Source organism: Meleagris gallopavo, chromosome 4 (genome assembly GCF_905368555.1).
Source record: "Meleagris gallopavo chromosome 4, MGAL_WU_HG_1.1, whole genome shotgun sequence".
In the NCBI taxonomy this organism is placed as follows: domain Eukaryota; kingdom Metazoa; phylum Chordata; class Aves; order Galliformes; family Phasianidae; genus Meleagris; species Meleagris gallopavo.
This window is the reverse complement of record NC_139407.1, coordinates 18,120,806-18,134,115: the sequence shown is the minus strand read 5'-3', so window position 1 is coordinate 18,134,115 and position 13,310 is coordinate 18,120,806. Positions and strand designations below refer to the sequence as shown.

The 13,310-nt window shown below is 37.4% G+C and overlaps 1 protein-coding gene across 1 annotated transcript in view; it reads right to left on the bottom strand.

Annotated features, from left to right (window-relative positions):
- Window positions 1-48: 48 nt before the first annotated feature.
- Window positions 49-13,310, bottom strand: part of PAPSS1 (3'-phosphoadenosine 5'-phosphosulfate synthase 1) — a 36,644-nt gene continuing 23,382 nt past the window's right edge. The window contains exons 9-12 of the mRNA XM_085222308.1: window positions 12,184-12,319; window positions 10,578-10,846; window positions 8,022-8,251; window positions 49-890 (exon numbers count right to left, since the gene is read on the bottom strand). Coding sequence (XP_085078434.1) covers window positions 752-890; window positions 8,022-8,251; window positions 10,578-10,846; window positions 12,184-12,319 — 774 coding nt within the window. The 3' untranslated portion in view covers window positions 49-751. The remainder of the gene's footprint in view (window positions 891-8,021; window positions 8,252-10,577; window positions 10,847-12,183; window positions 12,320-13,310) is intronic.

Sequence of the window (13,310 nt, the reverse complement as noted above, 5' to 3'; positions counted from 1 at the left end):
AAATGGGAACAAATGATCCCTATTGACATTCACCGCAACAAGTGCACATTAAAATAAATATCTTAGTTTATTAAGAGAAAATTAAGTATTTTCTTTTATTCATTACTTGGTCATCTTTACAGGTCCACAGCAGAAGAAAACTACCGGACAGAGCTCCAAGAATTCTAAAACTAAACAAAGAAAGCAAAAGAAGTTAATTATGCTGCATAAAGAACTCTGCTTTTTATGATTACACATACTGAAAAGTTAATTTTAAATGCTTCTGGAGATGCTGATGAGAATAAGAGTATACTTTTAAGGTAGTTTAAAACTTACTTACTTTTTTCACTTATAGAGCATCTATCCATAGTTAAGAGTCTAACTATTACATTTTCTCCCACAAACTACTAAAACCAGAAAATATTCAGCAGTTTAAATAATATGAAAAAAGCTGCATCTATTTAACAGCTGCAGAACTCAGAGGACATAGGCAGTAAAATAATATAAAAAAAACAGAGTTAAAAATCCCACTGTAAGAATATTAACTGTAATGAAAGAAAAGACATTAAAAACAGCAGCTAGTTAGGTGCCAGGATATAATAGAACCCATAAGGACAGGCAAAGAATGATGCTAAGTTAGAGAGAAAGAGTCTGTTTTCAGAGAAGAACTTCCTGACAGATACCACAACAAAGCGACATGAACGGTGACTGTGTGGTCCCTTTCTCGTAAATAAATCAGGCGTCAAAGGTTGATCTGCAGTTAATAAGAGGCCTAAGCCTTCTCCAAGGATTTGTAGTATTCTGTCAGCACAGTCCAAGCCTTAGGAGCCATGAAGCCTTCTGGTGGGTTTTGTCCTTCTCGAGCCAGCTTGCGCATGCGGGTCCCCGATATAAATTCAAAGTCTTCATGGCTGAGAGATGGGAGTGGGATTAAGGGGAGAGGGGGAGAGGAGCAGGTAGGGGGAAACAAGAAAATATTTTTAAAAGCAGCATGAGTTATTCGTATTTCTTCTGCTTTTTTTTGATACTTCAATGAAATTTCCTCTTGGAATTATAATTCTGGAAAGCAACTGTTATTTCTAGACATTGTGCATCGATGACAGTACATCTTCAAAAATACACACCCTCTACAAATGTACATTCTCTACAACAAACAGCTTACGTAACTTCTGAGTTTAACAGCTTAGTCCAACCAATCTCCTGCAGGTTGAATCGAGTCTGTGCTTTCACCTAGCATGGCTTTCTCTCTAAGAAGAAACAAGGAAACTATATGCTGTTTGTAGATTATGTCAGTGCTGGCAGAAGATCATTTCAGTTCCACTAGAGAATGTGGAAGAACAACATGGCAGAAAATCGCTTGATGATAGACAGTTTGCAGAACAGAAAGTAATAGAGTCTAGAGGCAGGTTCTACAGTTTCAAAATAAAATTATGGAGTTTTATAATACTTTTTTTTTTTTTTTTTAATTGGTAAGACAGTAGCATGGGTTGCCCAGAAAGGGGGTGGATACCCTGTCCCTGGAGACAGCCAAGGTCAGGCTGGAGGGATCTGAGTACGTGATGGAGCTGTAAGTGTCCCTGTTCACTGCAGGAAGTCGGACCACATGGCCTCTAGAGGTCCCTTCCAACTCAAACAATCCTATGATTCTATGTTCTATAGCTTCTGCAGCTGGGCCAGTGCAAGCCACATAGCATGCATGTACATGTATATATATATATTGACATATATATGGAAGTACACATAGTATATACAGATCCAAAAAAGAAAATAAGTATAAAATTATCTGGAGGAATAATAAAACTGCCTTCCCATAAAGATGCTTTTCCTAAAAAAAAAAAAAAAAAAAAAAAAGATTTCAATTGGGCAGATAAAAAATGAACCCAGATGAGGATATGAGGATTGTTGATTATTGCTATTAACATGACAATCTAAATCAAAATCAACTTCTCAGGCATGTGGTGATAAGCAGCAAAAGCTCTAGTCAAATTAAACACTACTCCTCATAGAAGTGAAAAAGTATAACCAAGACAAGAATGCCAGAATTCTACCAAATGTTCCAAAGAAAAATGATTTATTCTTAAATTAAATATGGCAATTTTACTTACGCCATTTGCTCAGTTTGCAACATGTAACCATTACGCACTCTTTACTTGTCTGTTTGAAATAAAAGCCAAGTATTGATCTCAGATGCACAAGCCTTAGACAGAAACAAGAGCCAAGTGTGTGCATCAGAGGGCAGAACTTGGCTTTAAGTGCTGAGCTATGCTCAGCAGGATATGGAAGTTAGCAAGATGCAGAAAGCATTCCACAGTTTCCTTTCACAAAACCACTAACCCCATAAATTTTTGATTTGGATTGTGTGCATCCACACAGCAGCAATGCCATACATGCTCTTTTCTTATTGCTTCCAATTTAGGACTATGTGTTCTTGAAGTGCAAAGACAAGATAAAAAACCCTACTGTGCTTCAATTTTGCAAAATATAAATGACACAAAAATAAAAACCCTTCAGCTTATGTAAGCCCATGAAAGAGTTATGTCACAACCACTCAGAACACCTGCAAATGTTGTTCCTTGGTAGGGTGATGTCTAGCATTTACTAATGCTGCTTGAAGGTTACTTGATTGTTTTGAAGACAGCTATTTCTACAAAACATACGCAACGAAATGCTAAGTCTGGTTACTATTCTAGCAAAAACAAAATATTAATTCTCTAGACAACTGGGATGGAAGGAGTAAAGCATTTTCAACGTTTTCTATGATATCAAAGTCTGAGCACGAAAAACACATTCGCTGATTTATTCACTCCCTGCCTGTTTGTAGAATGAGCCTCCTAAGTGCCCTAACAGTTTAGTAAAAAATAAAGCTGCCAAGAAATTTACATATACCATGTAAGTTTGCTTCAGTAAGACCCTCCTTCCTTCAGCTTCCTCCTCCATAGCTGGGCAAGAAGCAGTTCTAAGAATTAGAAAAACATATACATGCAGAAAAAAAAAGAAAGAAAGAAAAAAGAAAATCCATAGAAGCCTTATAAAGAGAAAGATCTAAGTGAGGATCATTTAAGAAACTAATTAGATTCAATGCTACAAAAAATTTCAAGAAATGTTTCAAAAATACTGTTTTAAAAAACACAGAAATACTAGGTGAGGCCTTATCAATGTCCCAAATTCTCTGTCAAACAATTTTCTTGAAAAACCTCCTAAATTACTAATCATTAAACTGACTCATAAGGCTTTACTAATGCGTACTGTATACTGAAATGGCTCGGTAATTTTTGCCTTTTTTGTAAATTCCTTCATCACTGATTTTGCTATTTAAGTTTCCAGCTTAATCTCCACATTCATACCTAAAACATTCTTTCTATAACAGCTAAATACTCAATGTCTTTACTAATTGTGAAAACTCAATTTCCAGAGTAACAGAAACTAATATTTCTACTACACAGAAACATGACTTCTTCACTCTGTTGTGACTCCAGAGCAACTGCCATGTTCTACTCAGCTGGCAAACTTTCAGATGCAATTAATTCCTTGAGCAATTCACAGGCTTCTTTTTCTCATGTTCAGCCTTTTAATAGCTCTATTCCTCCAGCTTCATATTCCCTACTGAACAGGATCAGTCAGGAGGTGAAATCCATCCTTTTAACCACTCTCAAAAGGATTTCCATTGAACTAAAATTTGTATTTGCAGCATTAAATTGTGACTCCACTTAGGTCTTGGGAACGCTCTGTCATGCTAAGTAAACCAGGTAGTATCAGACAGGTTCCAAACCTAGCTGGCTGTTAACCAAACACTGTGTGAGGGTAGAACGTAAACAACATACTTAGTATCAACATAAGCAAGTAAATCCTTTACCTGACACATGTTAGACTTCTTTTTGACTAGAAGTGTTTTAATCATTTGAGCTGCTGTGATATGTATCCTAACATATCCTAAATGATGCACTAATATTTACTATTTCACATAACCAAATGAAGGAGGACAACCAAATGTGTCTTTTTCAGTCTCTTTACTACCACTTTTAAAATCAGACATCACATCAAACAAGTCTGCAAACACTACATACTTGGTTGAAACAGCTAAGTATGACTTGTCAGTATTAAGGCAGCTGTGACAACCACATTCTATAGTATATTCCCAGGACTTTTAAAGTTTGAAAGTCACAATCATCCCTACCCTTCAGATGCCCATGCTTCATTCACACTTTACAAAAAGCATGAATAGTCTGCTCCAGTAGCCTTATTCATGGGCTCCTTTTAGCTGAAGTGACCTCATTGGTTTTCCTCAAGAAAAAAAAAAAGCTGTTCTTTTTCCAGACATTGCTGAGGATTTTTTTCCCCTTTTATTAATTTATTTATTGCTTGTGCATGTGTGTTGGGTTTTTATTGTTAGTAGCTAGACTAATTTTCTTTTTCCTTTCTTAACGGGAGTTTTTTTTCTCAGCAGCAGGCTGTGGCTGCATTTTTAGGACTGATCTTCTGCAGAGAATTGGGAATCTCTGCTCACCCAAACAACTATTAAGCCACCAATACTAAATTACATCTGCCTGTGGTAACTAAGCGGCCCTCCTGGCTGAAGAAACATACTGACTGCTTCTGAAAGGATTTCGGCATTTGGTGGTAGTTTATGTTTTTTACTTCAGTTGCTTTGGGGTTTGGGGTTTTTTGGTTGTCATTTAGGGTTTTTTTTGTGGGTTTCTTTGTTTGTTTGTTTATGTTTTGTTGTGTTTTTTGTTTTTGTTTTTTACACTTCAGCCTGAACCACTTCAGTGATTCTCAGATCAAACATTCGTTTGAAAGTTCTCCATTATAACAACAATTCCTTCTGTGCACTTCTTCAAATCATGTTTGGACTCACTCAATTATTGATCCCCTTTCAGTTCTCTCTTACAGGAGCGTTTGAACTTAGACTACTAAAATGCAAGGAGTTTCTTCTAATTCTTTTTTTGTTCTTACAGACGTTTCCATTTCAGAATGCTGTTGGTGGCCTTCTAACATCTGTTCCATCGATTTATTGACACTGTGCAAGTCATACAATGAACAGAACAATGGCAAAAATGGCAAAGAAATGACAGAACTTAAGCCTCTTGTTTGCAGTTACCAGTGCACATGCCATATATCATCCAAAGGAACTTCCTTGGCCACTGCTTAGCTGGAAAGTGATGTGGCCCCATGGATGACTGGTGAAAAGCAGGCACAGTCACTAGGGGAAGGTAGCAGGGCAGCACCTCAGATTTCAAGGCATGAGCATAATTGCTCTTGCCTGTAGGACAAGAACTGCAAAATCAGAAGACTAAAGTCTCCCAATCTAGGATTTAAATATCTACAGTGGCTTTCCAAAGTTGTATCATGAAATACACCTGCTGTTGTAAAATTAAGAAGCCCCAGGGGCAGCAGCTAAGAGAGATACAGCTCAGATACAGCTTAGTCTCAGGGAAACTCACATAATATGTGCTTGACATAACCTTCCACACTTCTGTTAGTGTTGCAAATTCTTGGCTATTGGCTGTGAAGCTTCCAAGCCTCAAGCAATTAAATAAGATGCAACAGAAATCAAGTTATCCATTTCTAAAATAAGTCAGAGTAGTGCTTTTTTGCAAATGAACTTCTTCCCCACATTTTCAAGTTGTGTTTTTCATGAGTTAAGTAGTGTGCTACGAAAAGACTTTCACGAGGAGTAAAGTCATTACTTTACTCCTGAGGTCCTCCACCAGTACTGACCCTCTCACATTTCCAGACAACTCTCTCTCCCTACTATTCCTCTTGCAGAGTTGAAACATCACTCGGTCCAGGAATCTGACAGGTTTTTGGCATTTTTAGCCTGAAATACAGCCAGCTGCACCCACCCAAGCTCTGTCTGTAGCCTACCACAGTGTTCTGGCTGTGGTGAGTAGGAACAATGCTGGCTTTCTCTTCAGGAAGCTTGCATGCAACTGCATTGCCATCTAGAGGATTGCTGTCATACTCCAGTCTGTCCTATAGTTAACAAACAACATCTAGAGGACGAGTCAAATAGTCTTGTATTCGAACAGAAGAACGGTAAAGCTTCATGCTAACAGCAGCATTAACTTTTTTCCAAGATAGTGGCAGAAACAGAAAAAACTCCTGTTGTGGTTTAACCCAGCAGGTAGTTAATTACAACAGAGTCGCTTGCACCCTTCCCCTTCCCTATGGGATGGTGGAGAGAACAGAAAGGAAAGAAAAGAAAGAAGACAGCTTACAGGTTCAGATAAAACTATCTACTAAGATAGAGAAAAGAAAAAGGATAGTAATTATCACAATTTTTTATATATTAATGTATATATACACACACATACAAATGTATATCTAAATGTATATAACAAGTGATGCACAAGCAATTACTCACCATCCCCCAACCGATGCCCAGCTAGCCACCTCAAGAGGTGGAAGAGAGTGAGATTAATTCCCACTTGATTCAAAACTGCTTCCGCTTGATGTCATACAGTATGGAACGCCCCTTCAGCCAGTTTAAGTCAGCTGTCCTAATTCTGTTCTATCCTAGCTCCTTGGGCCCTTCAGTGAAAATAGCCTTGGCTCTGTACAGTACTGCTTAGCAGCAACTATGAACATTGGTATTTTATCAACACTGCTTTTCTCCTAGAACCAAAAACAGCATCGTAGCATCATACCAGACACTCTGAAGAAAACAATTCCATCCCAGCTGAAACTAAGACAACTCCAACTCAAGGGGTGCATACAGATACCACAAGAGGATAAGAGTACACATTCCACAGAATCTAAGACAAGATCTAAGACAAAACCTGTTACAAGAGGTTTTATTGGGTTTTGGTTTGGGTTTTTTTTTTTTTTTTTTAATTAAATCATCTGTTCCAGCTAATGACAGAGATAAAAATTTAACTCCCCTCAATCTAAATCAAATCTATCCTGCCAAGAGTACAGTATTAATAATCACAATCAATATACTATAAAATTTTTCTCTTCTGTGCAGTGAGAATTCTTGTGTCTCGTATCGTTAACCCTATTCAACATAGTAGAAAGTGACACACCATTAGACCTACTCCATTTTGATCATGGTGTACTTACCTTTCAAAACAAACATGTTGAATCACTTGGATAACAAATAGGACAAATACCCATTGAATCTAGTACAACAGCCTTTTGACTCTTACGTATAAAGCATAAAAGTTGTAACAAAGCTAGCAAAATTTACATCACAGTTTAATTACTGTGCGCAGCAATGAGAATTTCTAGGGGCATCTCAGATAACAAATTGCACACACGCGCTTCACTCAAGTGTTCATGAGCTAGCTGTCTAAGTGGCAATAAACACAGGAAAAGACTTCAATGTCCTATATGCTAGAAAAATGCTTCCTTCTGGTGTTATTCCTTCTAATACAATTATCACTATGTAGGTCTGGTCTGATGCTACTGCTCACAGCTTCATTTACAAAAAAAAAAAAAAAAAAAAAAAAATCATGCTGCAGTGCTATCCAAAGAAATACCTCAGAGCATTGAGGAGAGCCTCGTGTTAGACTACTGCCTAAATTGGAGTTAAGGAAGAGCAAACTACAACTGCTAATTAAGCCTCCTTGATTAGCTTCTATTTCAAAACATCTGCAGTATAGCAAATCATCAAATTTCTAATCACCTATGAACATCGTAGGGTAATACACAGTGAAGCTATGTTAATTCTTACCAGGTTTCAACACATTTGCCATTGTCCTTCTACTCATCATTTCCAAGGAACGCAAGAACATACCATAAAATTAGATTTAGTTATGCAAAAGATGATAATACTTTGTAGCTTTCAAAAACTAGAGTAGGTGAACTCACATGCTTGGAATTTAAATACGGGAGCTTCCAGTAGTAACTAAAGTTGGATCAAATAAGTTGTGCTGTGAAACTACACCCAAGTCATCACTGAAGTCAAGTTGCATTAGTGTCTAAAAATGTCTCTAAAAATATTGCAGCAATATTCATTTAATACTTCTTTTTCCTTGGGGAGTGAGAGCAGGAGAAGACAGTTGTTGTTCAAAATGTTTTAGAACTAAAAAACAACTTACTGCTCAGAGTCATAGTAGTCCATGGACTTCTTTTTCTTATTATAAGCTGCAACCCTGAAGGGCACAATTTCCAGTGCTCGGAGGCCTGGGGCCATTGTCAATACTTTGGCACCATGAGTTGGTTCATACAGATCTTTCCCAGTACCAGGGTGCGGCATCCCTGCAGGATCTCGGCCTACAATGTAGAAGTTAGCTCCTGCAACCATCCGTGATCTGCAGTGCCACTGAACCTAGAACACAGACAAGGTGAAAAGTTAAAAGAAAACAGTTAAAAAAAAATTACGATCCTTAAAACATGAGCACTTTCCACCCCCCAGCCAAACAAATATTCTTTTCACTACAGAGCCACACCCAATCAATTATACGAATCACCAAATATACAACTAAGACATACCATTCCCTGTTTCATTTGCACAGCAGAATGCTATAAAAAAGACTTCACTACAGAGTTTGGAATAACATCATCCGAGAATTTAGGTCCAGCCTAAAGCTGTCTCAACACTAAATTACTAATAATGGTTTAGTAAGAATTTAAACTATGAAATGTCTCAATTCTTACATTCTTACTTGGGAGACCAAGGTACAGCTGTTCTTAGGAAAAGCAGTCACATTTTTCTACTGCAAATAATTTATATAAAACAAAACGCGATCTTTCATATGTTGTTCTATCTTAATTTTAGGTAAGAAGCTCTAAAAACAATATCTCAAAAGAGAAATTCTTGTTTTAGTCACTTAAAGTTCTATAGCTAATTGTTAGAAAGACATCAAGGAGGACGGTTTACAGTCAGTTTGAAGATTCCTATAAACCAGTACTCAAATAATGGAATTAGGAAGTAGCCATGAATAATGAGGTTACTGGTATCAGCTTTCACTTTGACCACATCCAGATGCTACACCTGATGGACTCAACTGCTATTCAAACATCTGGGTGTTATAGATGCTGATAGATGCGCTAACTACTTTAAGCACAGAATGGGCCAATCTCACCAAATGCCAACACACCACAGCAGTAGGTTTTCCAAAACTATACTACTACAGTTTCAGAATTTAAATTTCATGTTGTCGTTTGGGTAACAGAATTGAGTTCTTAAATGATGCTGTTTGACTAACTTTAAGAAAATTTAGAGCAATGCAAATCACGTGTTTGAGATACAAACAGCTTGTCCATTCTCTGTGCTACTTCAGAAGACATTTACTTTCTTACACAGGTGAGCTCACTGCAGTGTGATAAGGATTTTTTCTCTTTCTGCTTTCTTTCAAAGTAGTTATTAGGAAAGTTAAAAACAGGAAAAAAAACAGAAAAACACAAAATTCACACTCATAAAGCATATGCATCAAAATCCTACAAGCTGAAAGGTGATATCAATCCTATTGATAACCATGTTGACTCAACAGCAGCTTGTATTCCTGTAAATAATGCGTGCTACAGAAATAAATCTGGTATGTATGCCTTTTAAATGACCTATAGAAAACCATTAGAGGAAGAATCTCCTATTTCCTGGCTACAGATGATCTTGTCAGTTTGTATTCTGAAATTATTGGTAATATATTAGGAAAAATTCTTACTCTATTCAGAATAAAGTTTGGGGATTTCATTTCTTCTTGTATGCTTGTGAGTATGAGATTGAAGTATAATGTTTCTATTAATTCTTACAAGAGGTCTACGGGGAACATTGCAAGGTTCCCTACAGAAACTCAGTTACATACCTCATCCGCATCTGGACTACAGTTCTTCTGGGCTGAAAAGTAATGCAAGCTCTGTTTGACTAGTCAAACAATCACTAGAAAAAAGTGCCAACTACCTACTTTCTTCCCACAAAGGTATCTCTCCTATCTATCAAAAAGCTACCACAGAGTTAACCACTTGAACCTGGTCAGAATACCAACATTCTGTGACTCACAAAAGAAAAAAAAAAAACTGTTTTGAAGTGGAGAAACAATTTTGCCTAAATGAATTGCCCTCAATCAAGAGCATTTGTTTTTCCCATTGCTTCCCGCAGCCTATACGAGTTTTAACCCAAATCTTGGTTTCTAAATAAAGCATTCCCAAATAATTATTTCACATAGAAGCCTCAAAACAATTCTAAATTAAGCTTGCCAAAAAAAAATAACAAAGCCTTTTCTTCTGAATTTGTCTAAATCTCCAATAGACACACTTTTTTACTTAACAGTTACAAAACTTAAGATACTTAAGATTCAGGACAGCTATCTCATGTGCTAATTATCTTTTGAAAGAGATTGTAAAAAAGGAGAAAAGATTACACTATTACGCCCATAAACTGTAAGGAAAATGAGCATGCAAAAACCATATTGTCTCCTTTCCATAAAAATTCTTCACTGCAGAGGTCTCTTCAAAGGATATCATTTTCATTGATGATGGAGGGATCCTTTACAGTCTGTTTTAACTAGGGAAATTAGTTTTCTCTGCCCTCTAAAAAAAAACCACAATCCACAAGTCTCAGGAATAACACAAAATATTTCAGTGCACTACTAAAGGGGTTTTGTTCTGGTTTTGTTGTTGCCATTACCATTGATTTGAACTCTTGACATGCTTACCTCCGTTGGTCCAGCATACATCATGGGGGAAGGGAATATAGCCACTACCGTTGTTTCTGGATTCAGGACTCCCTCCTCCAGTACTGCAGCATGCTGTTTCATGCGCCACATGAGAGGGACGTCATCCTCCTTTGTCCAGCCTCCAAGTGGATGCAACAGCAAAACTGGACGCCTGTAGCCACGTTCCAAAAGCTGCTTATGTGTATCCTGCATTAGAAGTGCATGCCCATTGTGCACTGGGTTGCGTAACTGGAATGCAAAGACAGCATCTACGGAGAGGAGAAAAAAAAAGAGAAGACAAACATTAAGGAAGGCAACTTATTTAATCAGGAGTTGTACAATCAGAGAAAAATCTTCAAATGGTACAATCTTTACTCAGAACTCCATTAAACAAGTGTAACAGTAGCAATGACAGGTCATTATTCTCAATAAGCAAATCTAATAAAAAGCAAACTAAAACATTTATCAGCTTCCTTCATTTCTGAGATTTCAGTAGAATTACTTCAGTTTCTCCAACAGCAACAACCTCTTCTTCAGATTTTTAACTGCATGAGCACATAATATAGACCTAAATTAAATTGTAAGAGGAAAACAAACTACCTATCCAGTAGCAGTATACCCAGGAGGTCAAAACTCAGTCCAATCCTGTTTAATATCCTTCAATAATGAGCTGGATAATAAGGCAGAGAGTACTCTCAGTAAGCTTGCAGACAACACAAAACTGGGAAGAGTGAGTAGTATCACAGGAGAGCTGTGCTGTCATTCAGAGGAAACTCAACTGGCTGGAAAAATGGGCTTAGAGGGACCTCATGAAGTTAAACAACAAGATACACAAAGTCCTGCATCTGAGCAACAGGCTGTAGTAAGCTGGAAAGCACTCTGCAAAACAGGATCTGGGGATCCAACTGGACACCAAGTTGAATGTGAGTCAACTGTGTGCTGTTATAGTAGATGCACCTAACTGCACCCTAGGCAAAGTAGCAGCATGAGGGAGGTAATCCTTTCCCTCTCACTGCTCAGCAATGATGAGGCCACAGAGAGCGGAGTTCCTTGACACAAAAGACTGGAGAAACTCTCCAGTGAGGACAGGCTGAGAGAGCTGGGACTCATCAACTTAGACAAGGCTCAGGGGGGAATTTTATCAATATATACAAATATCTGAAGGAAGGGTACAAAGAGGATGGAGAAAGACTCCTTTCATTGGCATCCAGTGACATGACAAAAAGCAGTGGACACAAACTGAAACAAAGGAGGATCCACTCGAATAGCAGGAAACATTTTTATTGTGAGCAAACACTGACATAGGTTCACGAGGAGATTATTGATTATCTCTCCAGATAATAACAGCCATCTGGATGTGGTCCTAGGCAACCAGCTCTAGGAAAGATCAAATTCAGAAACTCAAGGGTTACCAGTTTCTCTTCTCACTCAGGCAAGGCAGAGCCTGAACTTATAAAAATTAATACCAGTAAAAGGCAAAGAACACCACTTAAAAGAGGGTTCAAAATTTATGTCTCTGAAACAAGGCTAGTCTTTGCAGTATCGAGGCAGTAGGCATTTGGATAAACCTTTGTATGAAGAAACAAAACAAGAAAAAGTTACTCACCAGCATTCATTTCCTTGAACTTCTGTCTTAGTTCAGCTGGAGTGAGACGGTACTGATCAAGTCCATCATTCCAATAAATACGATCAAGGACCTGTAGATCTCCACCTACAAGCCAGTTCCCTTGCTCCATAACCATCTAGGAGAAGTAATGAAAAACTACTTGCTCTGAGACCATTGCAAAGGGACATGATCTTTACAAAGGAGAGAGTTCCAGGTTAATTGTATTTGATATTCTGAAGCAAGTGCCAATTTAAAAAAAAATAAAATAAAAAAAATTATGAGCTGTGGGGGTTCAGTGGTACTGCATTCACCACACCTTTCCCCGAGTAAATGTCAGATTTCAATCTCACCTAGAAGGAAGGGGAAGGCGTGAGACAGATAATGAAACTGAGAAAACTCACCACTATGTAAGTTCTGAGGCACCCAAAGATTTCTGACAATTTCAGAAGGGCCACCAGATTGATGCAGTGTCATGAAACTACAACACACACATTCATATGCTGTTGTGCTACTACTATACATGCCAGTATAGACACCTGAACATAGTTTCTCAACTTCTACATGAATTTCAATAGTGACATTCTGAAATGGTTAATATATTGTAACAAGTAAATCAAATCTTTTCTGTCCAAGATTCTCTCAGCATTTCTTATATTTGTGTTACTTTTCCAATAAAATGAAAATCTTACATTCATCAGCACATTGAGGACACACCTTTCTCAACACTCTTACTTGTATCTAGCAGATGTCCTTTCCAGATACATTCCTAACTGTATAGTTGGTGTTGTGTAACTTTATTCAGTAAAATGACATCACTACACATTAATAAGAAAAACAGGTAAGATGTCAAAAAAAAACCATTTTTCACATATGTGTAACTATTAGTCATACAGATGCTTTTAGAACACATAAAAGGCTTTATCTTTCCATAGGGAGATCATAACTTGAGTTTTGTTTGATTTCTTTTTATCTGATTTTAAGTCATACAGTAAACAAAAAGATATTATAAAGAGTAATGGGAAGAGTAATACATTGATGGCTCTTCAGAGTTATAATGTAACATTTACATCAGCTTTCAAAACCAAATATAGTATTGCAATGAGTGTGTTATGATTAAAATATTTCAA